This window comes from Cupressus sempervirens, chromosome 11 (assembly GCF_028749045.1).
Source record: "Cupressus sempervirens isolate cs-2001-9-10 chromosome 11, ASM2874904v1, whole genome shotgun sequence".
Taxonomy (NCBI): domain Eukaryota; kingdom Viridiplantae; phylum Streptophyta; class Pinopsida; order Cupressales; family Cupressaceae; genus Cupressus; species Cupressus sempervirens.
In genome coordinates this window covers 267348353-267365305 of record NC_143128.1, presented here as the reverse complement: position 1 = coordinate 267365305, position 16953 = coordinate 267348353, and the positions used below count along the sequence as shown (strand labels likewise).

General features: G+C 35.2%; 1 protein-coding gene across 1 annotated transcript in view; it reads right to left on the bottom strand.

Moving 5' to 3' along the window:
* Window positions 1-4152, bottom strand: part of LOC149529156 (UDP-D-xylose:L-fucose alpha-1,3-D-xylosyltransferase MGP4-like) — a 54287-nt gene extending 50135 nt beyond the window's left edge. Inside the window, exons 1-2 of the mRNA XM_089809732.1 lie at window positions 3312-4152; window positions 2914-3075 (exon numbers count right to left, since the gene is read on the bottom strand). Of these exons, the coding sequence (XP_089665858.1) occupies window positions 2914-3075; window positions 3312-3788 (639 nt within the window). The 5' untranslated portion in view covers window positions 3789-4152. The remainder of the gene's footprint in view (window positions 1-2913; window positions 3076-3311) is intronic.
* Window positions 4153-16953: the final 12801 nt, after the last annotated feature.

The following is a 16953-nucleotide window of genomic DNA, read 5'->3' as shown; positions in this document are numbered from 1 at the left end:
TGAATTTGTTTTGCACTACAAAGAATCCCAAATTGTTATGATGTTCATGCCAGACCAAATCCTTCACCTCAAACTGCCTGAATTACTAATTGCTTTCTGGTTTGTGTCCAGAAAGGCTATCTGCAGGGTTTGCATCCTGGAGATAAAATCAGATATAATTAAAATGAACAAAGCTTCAAAATAAATGATAAGTCTGCAGTCCAACTCTTTAAGACTGAAGCCTAACGTTTCCAAAAAACAGAATTTTGGACATCCCTATCTTGGTTAATACAACTTGGAAGCTTCCAAAAATGGGCTCTCCATTGATTAGCTGCGAACAGGCTGGAAAGGCCGAGTTTAAAGAGGAAAAATATCAAACTAGTGATCTCATCAAATGGTCCCAACAATGACTACAAAATAGGAACTTAAGTGATAAAGGGCCCACATAATCGTCTACTTTTATTTCATAACTGGCCAAGTCTGGGAAGCACACAACTACCATCAAACTTAGTGAAGTGTTTATTAAAAGCTTAATTAAGAGGGGACATTGCAAAAATTGTGTGCATTTACAAGCCACCCCACACAGATCAAGCTTCCTAAATTCTCAAAGATCTCATTGGACTTCATGCATGCAAAAAGCACACCTTGTTTAGGTATCATTTGATGTGGGCCTCGTTTTAACAATCCAATTGACTGTCAAACTAAACAGCACAATACAAATGCAACACTGCACAATAGAATAAACACGGATGAATAAGGGAAAAAAACATATCCTTTTGATTTGAGAAATTCAACTCATACAATAACAGATAAGATTATCTTTGCAATTTGCAAAAGATAGGAACTTAATAGATTAAAAGATGCCTTACAACAAAGGGATGCATATTTATCAACATCCAAAACCCATTACCATCCCCTAAAGATCAAGACAGGCCTCTAAATTGGGTGCACTAGTAAGATTGCAACTTATTTGCTCAATATGGATCAATTTACAAGCATGATCTTCCGTACAGCCTATGTTTTGAAGCAAGGAAAACTTTTTCCAATGGCACCAAACTGATTCTACCTTCTGAGAAGTCCAGCAAAGATTTCAAAGTCAAACCTATGCCGCTGAGGTAATAATCCAGCTGTCCAGTGGCTCCTGGGGTGCAAGGCTAAAAAGTGCAAATCCAAAATAGAAAGATAAAAAGATTGAATCTCAGATCAAGGCACATACACAGAATTCTGAGAAGACTTTTGAAATCTTCTTAAAAGTGAGTTTAAGATGATACAACAAATAGATCCACCTCTGGCAAAGTCCCATCGATGATCTGAGTAGAAAATGTGATCTGGTTGTTACTGCATAGCTCAGATTGTAAAGCTTGGTTAAGAAGAAGGAGGCAGCTTCCTATGACAATAGTTGCTTCCCTTGAGGTTAACACATAAGCATCCAAAGATCTTCATACACATACCAAAGAAAATGTAAACTCAAACCCTAACAACATACATGCAACTGAAAAACAAACAAAGAAAGAAAAATGATTTTTGTTGATTTAGGATTGCCTGTAGACCAAAGATGCTCCCACATCAGACTTAATTTGAGGCAGCTTCCTATGACAGCATCCCTTGGAGTTAAACACATAAGAATCCAAAGACCTTCATACACATACTGAAGAAAATGTAAACTCAAACCCTAACAGCATACATGCAACTGAAAAACAAACAAACAAAGAAAATGTTTTTTGTTGATTAAGGATTGCCTGTAGACCAAATATGCTCCCACATCAGACTTAATTTGATGGGGATATTTTACCCTCAATATCTTAATGGTAGGATATTTTACCCCCAATATCTTAATGGACACATTAGGATATTTTGCCCTGAATATCCTAGTGGACACATTTCACTCGTGAAATATTTAGAATTGAAAAGATGTAGGTTCAAGAATCAAAATGCTTCTTTTTAATTTCAATTCAACTGTGGTTCCAAGCAACAAGTTTTCTTAATGGTTAAAATATAAATGATCACCTGCTATTATCTGCAGACGACTGAAATAAGATGAGCTTTCCTTAAAACAAAGGATGGATATATTATAAGCTAAGAATTCTATGAATAAAACAGATTATTGACCAATTACGAAGCATACAAAAAGGATGAATAACAGAATCCTGCCCACCAATTCACAAAATCCCATTTCGCATCCTCAACACCCATGGCAATAAAATTAATGATCCATAGATTCAAAATGTTTCCTGATATTTTTCTAACTAAAAGAGAATCAACAATAGATAATGTCAGCTCAAGCTGATTGCTATGACTCTGCTTTGAGGAATATTGCACTGGTCCCCATTGAGAGAAAAACAAAGGCAAAGATTTCAATTACACAATTCTGATAGTCTCGCTTTCACCCCTTTAATTTGTCACACTTCTCTTAATTCTTATCTGCAACTGTCACCCGAAATTTGTTTCCTTTTATCAGAATATCTTAATATATGGTTCCATTGTTTCACGAGAAACATTCAAGTATTCCATTCCATTTATTTTTTTAATATGAAATACTCGTATTCTATGGCACCTACAATTTTTGTCAATATCCAGATTCTAGAGTAATTCACTCACTTCGTTACAAAAATTTCCTTGGAAAGATCTCTTGAATCGCACACAAAGTGCCTAGTATTTTATTTTCGTTGGCACCTACAGTGTGATTTTATTGATTGTTTGTGCTATATTATAGAAGTTATCTACAAGGTAGCCTCTAGCTCAAGTGATCAGAACATGCAGAAAAACAAGATTTAGCGCACAGTAAGCTTTTCACTCTTAAAAGAAACTAAAACAATTCCTCTCTTTAGAACAAAAATCAGCTTCTTTCTAAAAGTTATACAAACAGATTTATAATAATCTTTATCTTCAAGGAAATACAAAATAGTATTATAGAAGAAAGGGAAGAGAGAATACCGCAGTCATGTCATCCGTGAAATAAATATCATAGTTTCCTTTGAAGAAAGGGAAAGGATCTGCAAGCCAGACCATGTCAACATCGTTATACATGACCTGGTAACCAAGCTCTAGTATTTGCAGCAGATGACGAGGTCTGCGAGATGTAAAATTGAAGAAGCCCTATCACACAAGAATTCAAACCATTAAAAATTACACAAATTTGTCAATGCAAGTTATCCTACGAATAAAGCTAATTACATAATGTCTATATGAAAATTGAATGCATTGAGTAAAACGGTAAAATAACTTAGAGCCTACAAAAGAAAAGTGCTTCTAAATGCATTCTTTATCATGGCAATGCATACACATAACTGTAAAACAAAAACTCATTCATAAAAATGTACTAAACCACGAACCTGGGATCCAAAGCGATGTGACGCCTGCAGATCAGGAACTGGAGGGATGAGTACAGCATGCCCAGGCCATATTTTATTCACCTTGTAAAGGGTAGCATAATCCTCAGCAATTATGAGAACTTGGTCTTGAAGTTTTTGCTTGCTAATGCTGATCAACCAATTATTGAGAAAGGGCAGGTAAGGCTGGCTAACAGCACAGATTATAATAGTTCCATTTTTAGCTACAGTTTGCAATGCCTGATCCAGTGTATACTCCCTCCATTTCAACTCAGACCACTTGGTGCCAGTAAAGAAAGATACCGGCAATCCAATCCATGGGGAAAAGACGCCCAATACGACAACCAGGGAAAGCAAAATGATTAAGCCAATCGGATTAAAAATGGAAATTGATCTATGGGAGATGTTGGGTGTCGAGTTGGCTGATGAGGGTATGGAATTATATGGTTGTTGCTGCTGTCTCTGGTGCAGCTGAGCCATGGCCTTCTAAGTTCTATTTATCATCCAAAAATCGAAAAAGCCCTGATTTGCCGATAAGACTAATACCTACGGGATCCTCCGTCGGACGTCTCGTGGAAGAAGATTGTAGACCGGGGGCCGGGACGACAATGTCCAGTGAATCTTATGAATATTTTCCGTTATAAAAGACGAGAAAGCCTCCTCCAGCAGCAAATAACATGAGCTTAAAAGACTCTGGTCAAGCTTAGCGCGGACAGGCATATAGAAAAAGCCGACCGATAACTGCAATGAGAAAATAGTTAACGAATGAATGGAAGTAACAAATTAAAGCTTTTAATATCACTTACATAAAGGAGTTCATTTTCACTTAAACAACCAAACGTGTGGATGTCCCGAATTAAAAAGTTTATTTTGTAAGAGTTAAAAGGTATTTATTAAGTTCTTCGGCTAAGAGCTTAGGACTAAGGAGCATCCACATTGCCAAATTTGCTTGGGGCACAATCCCCGGTCTCATCTCTTATGATGTCTTCAAGTCTTGCACTCAGCAAGACTTGATCCTTGGTAGGCTCTTTGTTAGTCATTCAAATATTATTTTTAAATTTTGATAAAATATTATTTTTAAATTTTGATAATTTTATAAAATTATTTATATTTTTTTACTAATTATCATGTTTTCTAACATTCTAAAAAATTATGTTTCTATTTATGTTTTTAATAAATTTAGACTAAATTAACTAACTATAACAATAAAATATATTTCATATTAACAATTAGAAAATAAATTAAACATATTAAAATTTGATGTAAAATTAACGAAAATATGCCATGTCTTATCTTATATATATTTATATAATATAAGCATATATATTTAAAATAATATATATTTTAATTAATTTAACATATTTGAGTTAGACAAATGAACTTTAGTAAAATTTGAAAATGAATAATAATATTATATTAAATCAAATTTAGTGTTATTTATAATTCTTACACAATATAAAATAAAATTATATAAAAGCATTTATAAACGATTCTATATAAGTTAGAAAATTATTAAACTAAATATAATCTATTAAATTCGATCACCCTAATTTGATTGATAAATTTCATTATATACATTTATTGAATAAAAATTTAAAATAAACCAATACTTAATATAATAAATAAATATTATGTATAACATATGAGAAACATTATATGTGTAGCTTCTACAAAGGTATTCGCTCTCAAAAACATTATTTAGGAGCATTATAAATTAGTTATTACGAATACCAATGGATTTGACAGGATTGTCAGACTGGAGGGCAGTTAAAATAAACCAATACAAAATATAATAAATAAATATTATGTATAACATATGAGAAACATTATATATGTGTAGCTTCTACAAAGGTATTCGCTCTCAAAAACATTATTGAGGGGCATTATAAATTAGTTATTACGAATACCAATGGATTTGACAGGATTGTCAGATTGGAGGGCAGTATGAGTACGTGGCTTACAGCCTCATGGATGGCATTGAATGTGGAGGAATGGCATGTGGTGCAAATGTGTTGCACTGTAGATGGTGCCCACAAATAGGGAGAAAAATTAATTTTCTCCAACAAAAATACAAATGTTTTCTAACAACTCTATCATGCATTAATTACAACTTTATCTTTTCCACATTTGTGACAAGTTCATTAGATTTTCAAAAAAGCAATATTTTTAATTTTACGTTGATGTTTATTTTCTTCAATTGTAAAATGTTATTTCTTTAAGTTTACACTATGTTTTACTAGCTACTATTTTCCAATCTTGCTCTAATTTTTTAATTACCATTTTACAAATTGTCAAACTAATACTACCCCTCACTCAAACTTACTAGATATTTTGGTGGTTTGAATTAAGTAATCGAAAATTTATTTATTTTAATTAAATATTTCAACTTATAATTGAATTGGTAGAAATGAGTAGTTCATTCATATAATATAATTTCTATTGTTATTTATATATTTCTTAACATAATATAATTATTAATATTTTTAAAATTTCCTTCAACTCTCTCTATCATTCTACATTTACTTGTCCTTAATTATAACATATCATTCTCTCTTTTAGCTCTCTCTCTCTATCATTCCTTTCTATCTATAAATCTCTATTTTCCTTCTTTTCCAATTATTGGCAAGAACTTTGACACATTGCATCTCTTGTTTTTATATATAAATTCAAAATTGTAGACTAGAAAAAGAAGAATGCATAAATGAGAGAATCATAAATTTCATACAACATATAAATCAATCTAATTTATCGTAGAAGTCATTTGAAATAAATGTAAAATAATTTAATAGAATAAAATCCTTTTTAAGTGTAACTTCTATGTCTTTCTTTCTTCTCAAAGATTTGATGTAGTTTTAATCAAAATGCATTTGATAGTTGAAAGCAAGTTGACAAAATGATAGAGAGAATACTAGAAAAATAAATGTTGGCCAAAATAAGAGCAAAGAGGCTCAATTTATAAGATTTGAGAGCCAAAATGCATATAGGAAGGAAAGATGTGAAATTAGAAATTTGTCATAGTTGCATTGCACAAATTGGAAGATTGATATGATTAAGAAGTACATATTAGAAAGTGTAATGTCCCATTTTTTGAAGGAATTAATTATAAAGTTATCAATTAAAAATATATATATTACGAGGTATCTTTATAAATTAAATAAAAAAAGCTTCTAGAGGTTGCTGGAAGAAGCAGAGAAAAATTAAAAAGGGAGGCCGACCTATCAAGGGAAAAAGAATAAATAGGTATTGAGGGCTCATTGTCTATCATCGAGATTTATTATTGATTTTTGCTTATGTGCGTTGTGGAGCCTAGAGTTTCTGCAAATAGTCACAATTGGCCATTGAGAACGAAAACTCTCAACTGGTACGCAATTTTGAGGGTGTGAGAGATCACATGAATTATTGCAGTTGTGGGAAGGATATTTCAGTCCTTTCATTTGTGCTTAATTGCTGATTTGGAGCTTCAGTTGGAGTTGCACTTTCACCATATCATCTCCGGCATCCAATCTCCACCATTTGATCAATCCAGGTTCTTCATTTCAATCTGTAGTTGCAACAAGTTCTCAATTATATACATCCAGTTAGGGTTTCTCTGTAACGTGCTATGTCATAATGTTTTGGTGTTGAAATTTGCCATATCATTTGTGAAAACATTTGGTTTTCATTGAATGAATACATTGGCACTATTATTTATTTTATTTCAGCAATATATTTTAGCATTGTATTAAGTTTAGGGTTTTGTTTAGTGGCCTATTGGTACAGGTCATTACAGTGGTATCAGAGTGGTTTCCTACCAGCCTAATAGGGTTACCCAGCCACCATTTAATTTAATTTACAAAGGAACCAACATAACTAAGAATATGGCTGAGAGACATTCTCCAAGCCCATCCAGAAGTGTGCGAGATGATGAGACTTTACAGCAACAGGAGAGGCTTCTACAGTCAATAGAGGCAAGTACACAAGCAATGATGGTTATGATGCAACATTTGATTGGGGAAAATAGGAGAAATAATCATGATCAAGATGATAGAAGCATAGCAGGATCACAACATAGGACATGGTCTAGAACAGCTGATAGACCCACACATCCTACATTTAGAGAAGAAACTCCAGCACGCACACCTGATGCTATGGTAACAGATATTGTAGATGAACTCCGACAAGCGAGGAATGAGTGGGATTCATTACTAGAATATGTACAGGATGGATGGACATTTGACAAGTACCTGAACTATAGAGCTGACAGGCAGAAGCAAGTAGATAAACACAGTGAGTTGCAACAGGTCACCAACAAGTTTGTATTACCCACATTTCATGGTAGTGGAAAAATGACTGCTCGTGCTTGGATTCATAAGGTGGATACTTTCCTATCTCTGAAGACTATGATAGAAATTGAAGCACTCAAGTATGTCGCTTTACACTTAGATGGGGTAACACATGATTGGTGGACACATGGCATGATCACATTGCAACACAATCAGGTAACCACTTATCAGGAGTTCGTGGATAGATTGAGAGAAAGGTTTGATAAAAAAAATCCTGAAGTTTATTTTCGAGAGTTAGCCCAGTTGAGATAGTTAGGAGGCTTAGAAAAATTTATCAATGACTTCCAGAAACTTGCAGTGATGGTGCCTGACATTTCAAAAAGGAGGCTAGTCATTTTATTCACAAAGGGATTAACTGAACCACTCAAGGGGTGGGTAAAGGCCTTTGATCCTCCTACATTACAGGAAGCCATGAAGAAAGCCCACAGTATGGAACTTATAGCTCTAGCAAACCGGTTTAGTTCAAAGGGTTCTTCATCATTTAGAGATAACAAAGGAGAATTCAGCAAGGGTAAAGAGAAGGTTAGTGATTCAAAAGACAAGCTAGCTGCACCTTGGGATAAGGAAACACTTAATGACTTGCATAGGAAGAAGCTATGCTTCTTTTGCAAAGGTCCCTATGAGTTTGGTCATGATTGTCCTATGAAGCCTAAGGGGAAGGCTAACCGGGTGATGTGGGCTTATTATGAAGGTTCAAATTCAAACATCTCAGAGCACCATGATGAGGATCCTGATGAGGTAGAGGGTGAACAAGAGGTAGATAGTGCTGAGAAAAAAGAGGCTCCAAAGATACATTTATAGGAGGCACGTCTGTCTAGTATTCAAAGAGAGGGGTCTTTTAGATTTTGAGGAGTCTTGGTAGGACAAAAGGTTATTACTCCATTGGATACAGGTGCCACACATAATTTCATTGATGCACAATTTGTGGAGAGGCGTGGACTCATTACTGAGGAGTTCGAGGGACTAAGAGTTAAGGTAGCTGATAGATATACTCTTTGTTGTGATCGGATGGTGCGAGATCTACCTTTGCACCTAAACAACTATGAGTTTAAGGCAGACTATCATGTGGTCAACATGGGTGACATGGACATAGTACTTGGGATGCAATGGCTACATTCTTTGAAGGAGGTTACCCTGAGATTGGAGGATATAGAGATACGATTCATGGTGGATGGCACGACTCATGTGCTAAAGGCTATCTGTAATGGTGATGTTAGGACTATCTCATTTAGGCGGTTGGAGAGATTAGCCATGCATAATAATATAGAATTGGCAGCAATATGTGCCTTGATGCCTACCCAGGGGGAGCAACATAAGACTGAATATCATCCAGATATTCAAAAATTGAGAATCAAGTATGGGAAGGTATTCAGTGAGATTCCACCAGGCAAGCCACCAGACAGAGGTATTGAGCACATTATCGAGTTGGAGGAAGGTGCTAAGCCTATCATGATCACACCATACCAGCACCCAAAACGACTCAAAGATGAGATCGAGAGGACCATCAATGAGTTGCTAGCAATGGGACACATCAGACCAAGTAAGTCACCTTTTGCATCTTCTGTTGTTTTGGTAAAAAAGAAGGATGGAACTCTACGAATGTGTATTGATTATAGGGTGTTGAATAAGAGAACTATAAAGAACAAGTATCCCATCCCATGCATCGATGAGCTAATAGACGAATTGCATGGGGCTTGTTATTTCACAAAAAATGATTTGAGATCAAGCTATCACCAGATCAGAGTTCGAGAGAAAGCTATTGAAAAAACTGCTTTTAGATGTCATTACGGTCATTTTGAGTTTGTAGTCATGCCTTTTGGTTTGACTAATGCACCTGCCACTTTTCAGTCCACTATGAGTAAGGTCTTCCACCATCAGTTGAGGAAATTTGTGCTAGTGTTCTTTGATGATATTTTGATCTATAGCAGGACATGGCAGGAACATTTAGAGCACTTGGAGACAATATTAAGCATTTTACAGAGCAAGTCCTTGTATGCCAAGGAGTCCAAATGTGATTTGGGGATGACAGAATTGTTGTATCTTGGACACATCATTAGTGCGGAAGGAGTGCGAATGGATCCTGAAAAGATCCGTGCTATTGTTGATTGGCCACCACCAGAGAACCTTACGTAGTTAAGAGGGTTCCTTGGTCTATGTGGATTCTATCGCATGTTTGTTAGTGGCTACTCACGACATGCAGCGCCCATGACAGATTTGCTAAAGAAAGGGGCATTTGTGTGGACTCGGGAGGCATAGGAGTGTTCTATGCAGTTCAAGGAAATAATGACTACATGCCCAGTATTAGCATTGCCTGATTTCACGAAGCCATTTGAGCTTCAATGTGATGCTTCTGGAGAGGGAGTTGGTGATGTACTCGTGCAGGACAAGCATCCTATAACTTATGAGAGTAGGAAACTCAGAGGGGCTGAGAGATCATTCAGCATATATGATAAGGAGATGTTGGCCATCATGCATGCCTTGGCCAAATTCAGACAGTATCTTATGGGCAGCAAATTTTGTATTAAAACTGATCATAATAGTTTGAAGCACTTTTTGGGACAGCGGGACCTGAATGATCGTCAGCAGAAGTGGGTGAGTAAGTTATAGGCATATGATTTTGATATCACATATGTTAAGGGGACACAGAATATTGTTGTAGATTCTTTATCCTGTAGGCCACACCTCACTTCTATGATTCAGATATCAAAGGATTGGTGACACTTGATTGTAGCAAAATATGCCAAAGACATGTGGGCCTCTTCTATGGTGGAGGGGACAACAATCGACACCAGATACACTCTCATAGATGATTTGATCATTTACAAGAACAAGATTTACTTAGCCCCAGGATCGAAAGTGAAGCAGTTGATTTTGAGAGCATTCTATAATTCACCTACAGCAGGCCATCCTGGGTATTTCAAGACTTACAGGTTAGTACGGGAACGATTCACTTGGAAGGGACTTAAGGCTGATGTTTGCAGTATGTGTGTGAGTGTCATGTTTGCCAGCAGAACAAACAAGAGCACACTTATCCAGCAGGGCTCCTACAACCACTTCCTATTCCTGACAGGAAGTGGGAGTGCATCTCTATGGATTTTATTACATGCTTGCCTAGGGCCAAGGGATGTGATTGTATCTATGTGGTGGTGGATAGGCTGACAAAATATGCTCACTTCTTCCCTATTGCTACTACATACTCAGCAACTCAGGTGGCAAAGGTCTTCTTCAGGGAGATTTTTAGATTACACGGGTTACCTCGGAGCATTGTGAGTGACAAGGACAGCCACTTCATGAGTCACTTTTGGCAGGAGATATTTTAGTTTTCTGGCACTAAGCTTACACCTAGTACCAGTTATCACCCACAGACTGATGGTCAAACAGAGATTGTAAACAAATGGGTGGAAGGGTATTTGAGTAATTATGTGGCAGATCAACAGTGAGCTTGGGTCAGATGGATATATCTCTGTGAGTATTGTTACAATACTACATATCATATGACTATACAAATGACACCCTTCATGGCACTTTACGGTTATGAAGCACCTAGTTTCTTAGATTTGTTGTGGGGAGACAGTCGAGTACCCTGTGCAGGTTAACTATTACAGGAAAGTAAGGATATAGTTGCTACTCTCAAAAACAACATTGCTAGAGCTCAGAACTAGCAAAAATAGTATGCAGACAAGAAGAGGACTAAGCGTAGTTTTGAGGTAAATGATATGGTTTACCTCATGTTGCAGCCATATAAGCAGTCCACTCTCAAGAAGAGTGGTACAGAGAAACTCAAGCCACGCTATTATGGACCATTCAAGATCATCAAACGAGTTGGTGAGGTGGCTTATGAGTTGGAGCTTCCCACAGATAGTCGAGTGCACAATGTGTTTCATGTATCACGCCTCAAAAAGGCGTTGGGTCAGAATGTGATACCTTCTGCAGTATTACCTCCCTTAGATGATGGAGGGAAATTGATCTTAGTACCAGAATTCATTCTGGATAGTAGAGAGAAGCAGCTTCGCAAGAGAGTAATCAAAGAGTATCTAGTTAAGTAGAAAGATTTACCTATTGAAGATGCTACTTGGGAGGGAGAAGTGATTTTGCAGCATCCAGCATTAAGATTGCTTGAGGCCAAGCAATTTTAGGAGGGGCAGACCTATAATGTCCCATTTTTTTGAAGGAATTAATTATAAAGTTATCAATTAAAAATATATATATTATAAGGTAACTTTATAAATTAAATAAAAAAAGATTCTAGACGTTGCTGGAAGAAGCGGAGAAAAATTAAAAAGGAAGGCCGACCTATCAAGGAAAAAAGAATAAATAGGCATTGAGGGCTCATTGTTTATCATCGAGATTTATTATTGATTTTTGCTTATGTGCGTTGTGGAGCCTAGGGTTTCTGCAAATAGTCACAATTGGCCATTGAGAAGGAAAACTCTCAATTGGTACACAATTTTGAGGGTGTGAGAGATCACTTGAATTATTGCAGCTGTGGGAAGGATATTTCAGTCCTTTCATTTGTGCTTAATTGTTGATTTGGAGTTTTAGTTGGAGTTGCACTTTCACCATATCATCTCCGGCATCCAGTCTCCACCATTTGATCAATCCAAGTTCTTCATTTCAATCTGTAGTTGCAACAAGTTCTCAATTGTATACAACCAGTTAGGGTTTCTCTATAACGTGCTATGTCATAATGTTTTGGTGCTGAAATTTGCCATATCATTTGTAAAAACATTTGGTTTTCATTGAATGAATACATTGGCACTATTATTTATTTTTATTTCAGCAATATATTTTAGCAGTGTATTAAGTTTAGGGTTTTGTTTAGTGGCCTATTGGTATGGGTCATTACAGAAAGTGTGTCATAAATGGCACATTATTATGAATTGTAAGAGATGTGTATAGAAAGGTGTAAGCACATTTAATGAAAAATGTAAAGAAAGGTGTAAGAAAATGAAAGGAAAGTGTAAGAGTCCTTAACAATAGAGAAAATTAGTAAATTGATGAAATAAATGTAAGGATAACCCTATTGAAGGATCATGGTGAGAATGCAAATCAAATGCAATGATATTGTACAGGATCAATGTCATGATTACATTGATTGAATAGATGATTCTAGGTTGAATGGCACAAATTTATGACATGACAAGCATTAATGACATACAACATTAACAGACTCTCTAAATGTCATGGGATTAATCAAATTAATTGATAAGATTGGTCAAACTAACATCAACACACTTTTTCATTCCTACTAAATCAGTGGACAAGTACATAATCAAACATTGAGGGACGCGACAATGTCAATGATCAAATTGATGATAAATGGTGACAGAATAAGATGACAAGGCACTAAGGGACTCGATAATGCTAAGGACTAATTTGATGATGAAAGATTTGAATTGATGGTGGTTGATAAGGAACTGAAGAACTTAATCGTGCCTAAAGGTTGACAGATAATGATTGGTTAGGTTGATTTTTTTCAAGGTTTAATAAGGTTTGACTAGCATTGAGGGACTCAGAAATGCCCAGGATTGGTTAAAAGTGCTCAAGATTTAGTTTTGATATTTTTTCGATTGATTTGGAAACGGTCTACATTTGATTCAAAGGGTTAAAAATGATGAAAAACATGTCAAAAGATGTTCTCCAATGTTGAGAATAAGTCTAAATCATGATCAAGTTGACCACAAGATTAAAATTAGTAAAATAAGAAAGTGGGGTGTGTTAGTGCACAAAAGTGATGAAAGAGTAGGTGCAAACTATTTTTTAGCATGTGCATTTTAGCCCTCTTTAATATAATATGATTATGAGAATTGAGTGTAATTATGAGCATCATATCAAAAGAATAAGAAAATATCATGTCCCATTGAATTAATGGAAGGGAGGTAGGATGCCCCCCTTGAAAAATCAAGCAAGAAATTGACTTGAGGGTAATTTTTTGAAAAGAGAAGATGATGAGAAAGATTGGTGGAAGAAATATATGTTGGAGGAAAAGAGACTAAGAAGGGTTGGTAATGATGAAGCTTTCTTTCATAGGTGCACTTTATATCATAAGAGAATTATTTTATATGGAAAATGGAATTCAATACATTGTGGCATAGAAAGTCAGAGTGAAAATGCAAGCCTTTTGCGTAAGAGATACAATATAGAGAGGAAATGATCTTATCCACCTTGAGGCATGGAGTCATGCACCAAACTATCAAAAGGCCATTCAATAAACAAAAAAGTAAACAAGATGACCATGAACCATCATGGTCACTCACATAAATCAATTTATATCATCAAGTAGCATAGGAACGTAATCAAAGAAAATCAAAGAAAAAAATAAAACACTTACTAAATAGTATGATCCAACTGTTGGAAATATAAGAGGAGTAACTAAGAGGGGATGGGTGAATCAGTTACCACTAAAACAATTCCAAATCCCTTAGATGTCAATTCAAACTTCTTATTAACTCAAATCCTTGCACAACAAGGTTAGAACTAGATATTCAATGAACTTGGTTAACAAAGCAATCTTGAGATATTAATGGGTATTAACCTTTAGTAACTTAGTTGTCGAAAGATAAAGCAGTAAACAAATAATGTAAACATAAGAGACACCAAGATTTAACATGGAAACCCAATTTGGGAAAACCACCAATGCAACTGGTTACAACTTTTCACTCTTCTAAAGTGAGCCCTTTTAGGAGCCAACCCTGTTAAATGTTACAAAACAAATTGTTAGGTGTGACCATGTTAAAGGATTTGAATCAACCTATTAGGAGTGGCCTTGTTAGAGGTCTTAAGATACTTCATTCTAGAAATGCTACCTCATTAGAGGATTTACAAAAATGGTTGTTAAATCATCTATGTTAAGAGATTTCTTCACTACTACAATTGTTAGACAATAACAATGATTGACCTTATTGGTGAAGCAACTGATTTGCAAATTTATATCATTATTCAGGTTTATCCTTTGGATCCTCCCTGATTAGAATAATCTTTGTAGCTCCATAGACATTCTTCTTTTAATCAAATATCCTTCTTTATTCACATATTATCTTCTTTCACAATTTCCATATTTTAATCCACAACTTGACCTTTCATATATATGAAACCCAATGTCAAGTCAGCTCAAATACCTTTACAAATAAAAAATTAACATCACTAAGTTGCCTTGCATAAACCAAATAATAAATAAAATTATTTTGTTGTAGGTCGATTGACACTAAAATTGGGTCACTCGATTACCACTAAGTTCCTTGGTAACTGACTTGACTCCATTTACATTGAACCACTCTGGTAACCAACCTAACTTGGTTTACATAGGAATCCTTCAATGATTGATCTAGCTCAATTTACACTTGATCACTGAACTTGGCTTCTTTTGAACTTCTACTCGACTGATACTGGAGTCTTCTAGGCTCGATTACAACTGGCAGTGCTTCATTAGAGTGTAACATTTGTGTAACATCAATGACAATATACAATTGAATAATTGTTATCATGCATTGATGGCAACACAACACGTAATTTTGCAAAGAAAGCTTTGGAGCAAATATCCTTAGTTTGATTTTGATTCTTCAACATGAGAACTCGCTCTTAGATTCTCCTTCTGAAATCTTATCTTTAGACTCCATTAGATCAAGCTCTCCCTTTTTCTGATATACAAAAAAAAAATATGATTCATGAAATCAATCAAACTCTCCCTCTAATCTTTTGATATGACATATTCAATCTCTCCCTCTTTGACATCAAATGCCGAAGACTTGATATAATGATTTTATAATGTACCTGATATACTGTTTCATATGTAATGAGCTCTGACTTTTTGCATCAACTTGATAGATCTTCAATGCAGTTTGGTTGATGCATCACTACTATGTACTCTAGTGAGCATCAGATAGGGGAATGGCCCTTAACTTTCCTTTGAGATATAAGAATGCATCCTTAGGTAATGGTTGTTAAATATGTCAACAGCCTGATCCTTTGTGTTCACATATTCTAGTGTTACCTCTTTATCTTGAACTAATTATCTCATAAAATGATACTTGATTGCAATGTGTTTTGTCTTGGTATGCATTATTGGATTTTTGGATATATTGATTGCACTTGTGTTATCACAATAGATAACCACTAGATCCTTGATTCCTTTCTTCATTCCTAACAATAGTTGCTTGATCCAGATTATTTTGGAACAATTAACTACTACAACAACATATTATGCTTTTGCTATAAACTGAGACATGCAATTATGCTTTTTGCTTGTCTATGATACTAACCACTTTCTAAGAAAGAATGCTCCTCCACTGGTGATTTTCCTATCATCAATGCTTCCATCCTAATCAACATCAATAAAGGGTTTCAACTTAAAGTTTCCTCCTTTCCTGTACCATAGAGCATAGTCTTGAGTGCCTCTTAGATATCTCATGATCCTTTGTGTTGCCATCATATGATTTTCTCTGGAATTTGCAAAAAATCTTGCAACTATACTGACTGCCAATGCAATATCAGGTCTTGTGTGAACAATAGAGTAAATTTTCCCAATCATGGATCTATAAGTAATCTAATTTACCTCTTTTGAATCATCATTCTTAGATAGTTTGTGTCCAATAGACATAGGTGTTCCAATTGGTTTGGAATCTTCCATTCCAAAGGTCTTCAATATCTCCTTGACATATTTTGAGTGAGTAAAGTAAATGTCATCCTTCATTTGATGAACTTACAAACCAACAAATAATTTTATCTCTCCAAACATTGACATTTCAAATTCTTTCCTCATTTCTTCAGAGAATGTCTTGCATAAGTCATCATGATCTATGAATAGTATATCATCCACAAATATTTCTGCCATCAATATCTTATTTTGTGGTCCTTATATAATATACAGACTAACGTTATCATTAGTTCTCTAAAAATCAATCTTTACCAAATATCCATGTAGCCTCTCATACCATGTTCTTGAAGCTTGTTTTAGACCATATAAATCTCTATGTAACATACAAACCATGTCTCTTTTATTTGGATCAACGAAACCTTTGGGCTAATTAATGTAAACTTCTTCCTCTAGAATTCCATTCAAGAAAGTTAATTTTACATCCATTTGGTACACTTTGAATCCTTTAAATGCAACATATGAAAGTAGTGTTCAGACCCGTTCAAGTCTAGCAATAGGAGCAAATGTTTCTCCATAGTATTCCTTCTTCTTGAGCATATCCTTTGTACACTAGCCTTGCCTTATTTCTTGATACTTTGCCATTTTCATTCAATTTGTTTCTGAATACCCACTTTGTACCAATTACATTTTTGTCCTTGGGTCTAGGAACATGAGTCCAAGTTTTTTCCTT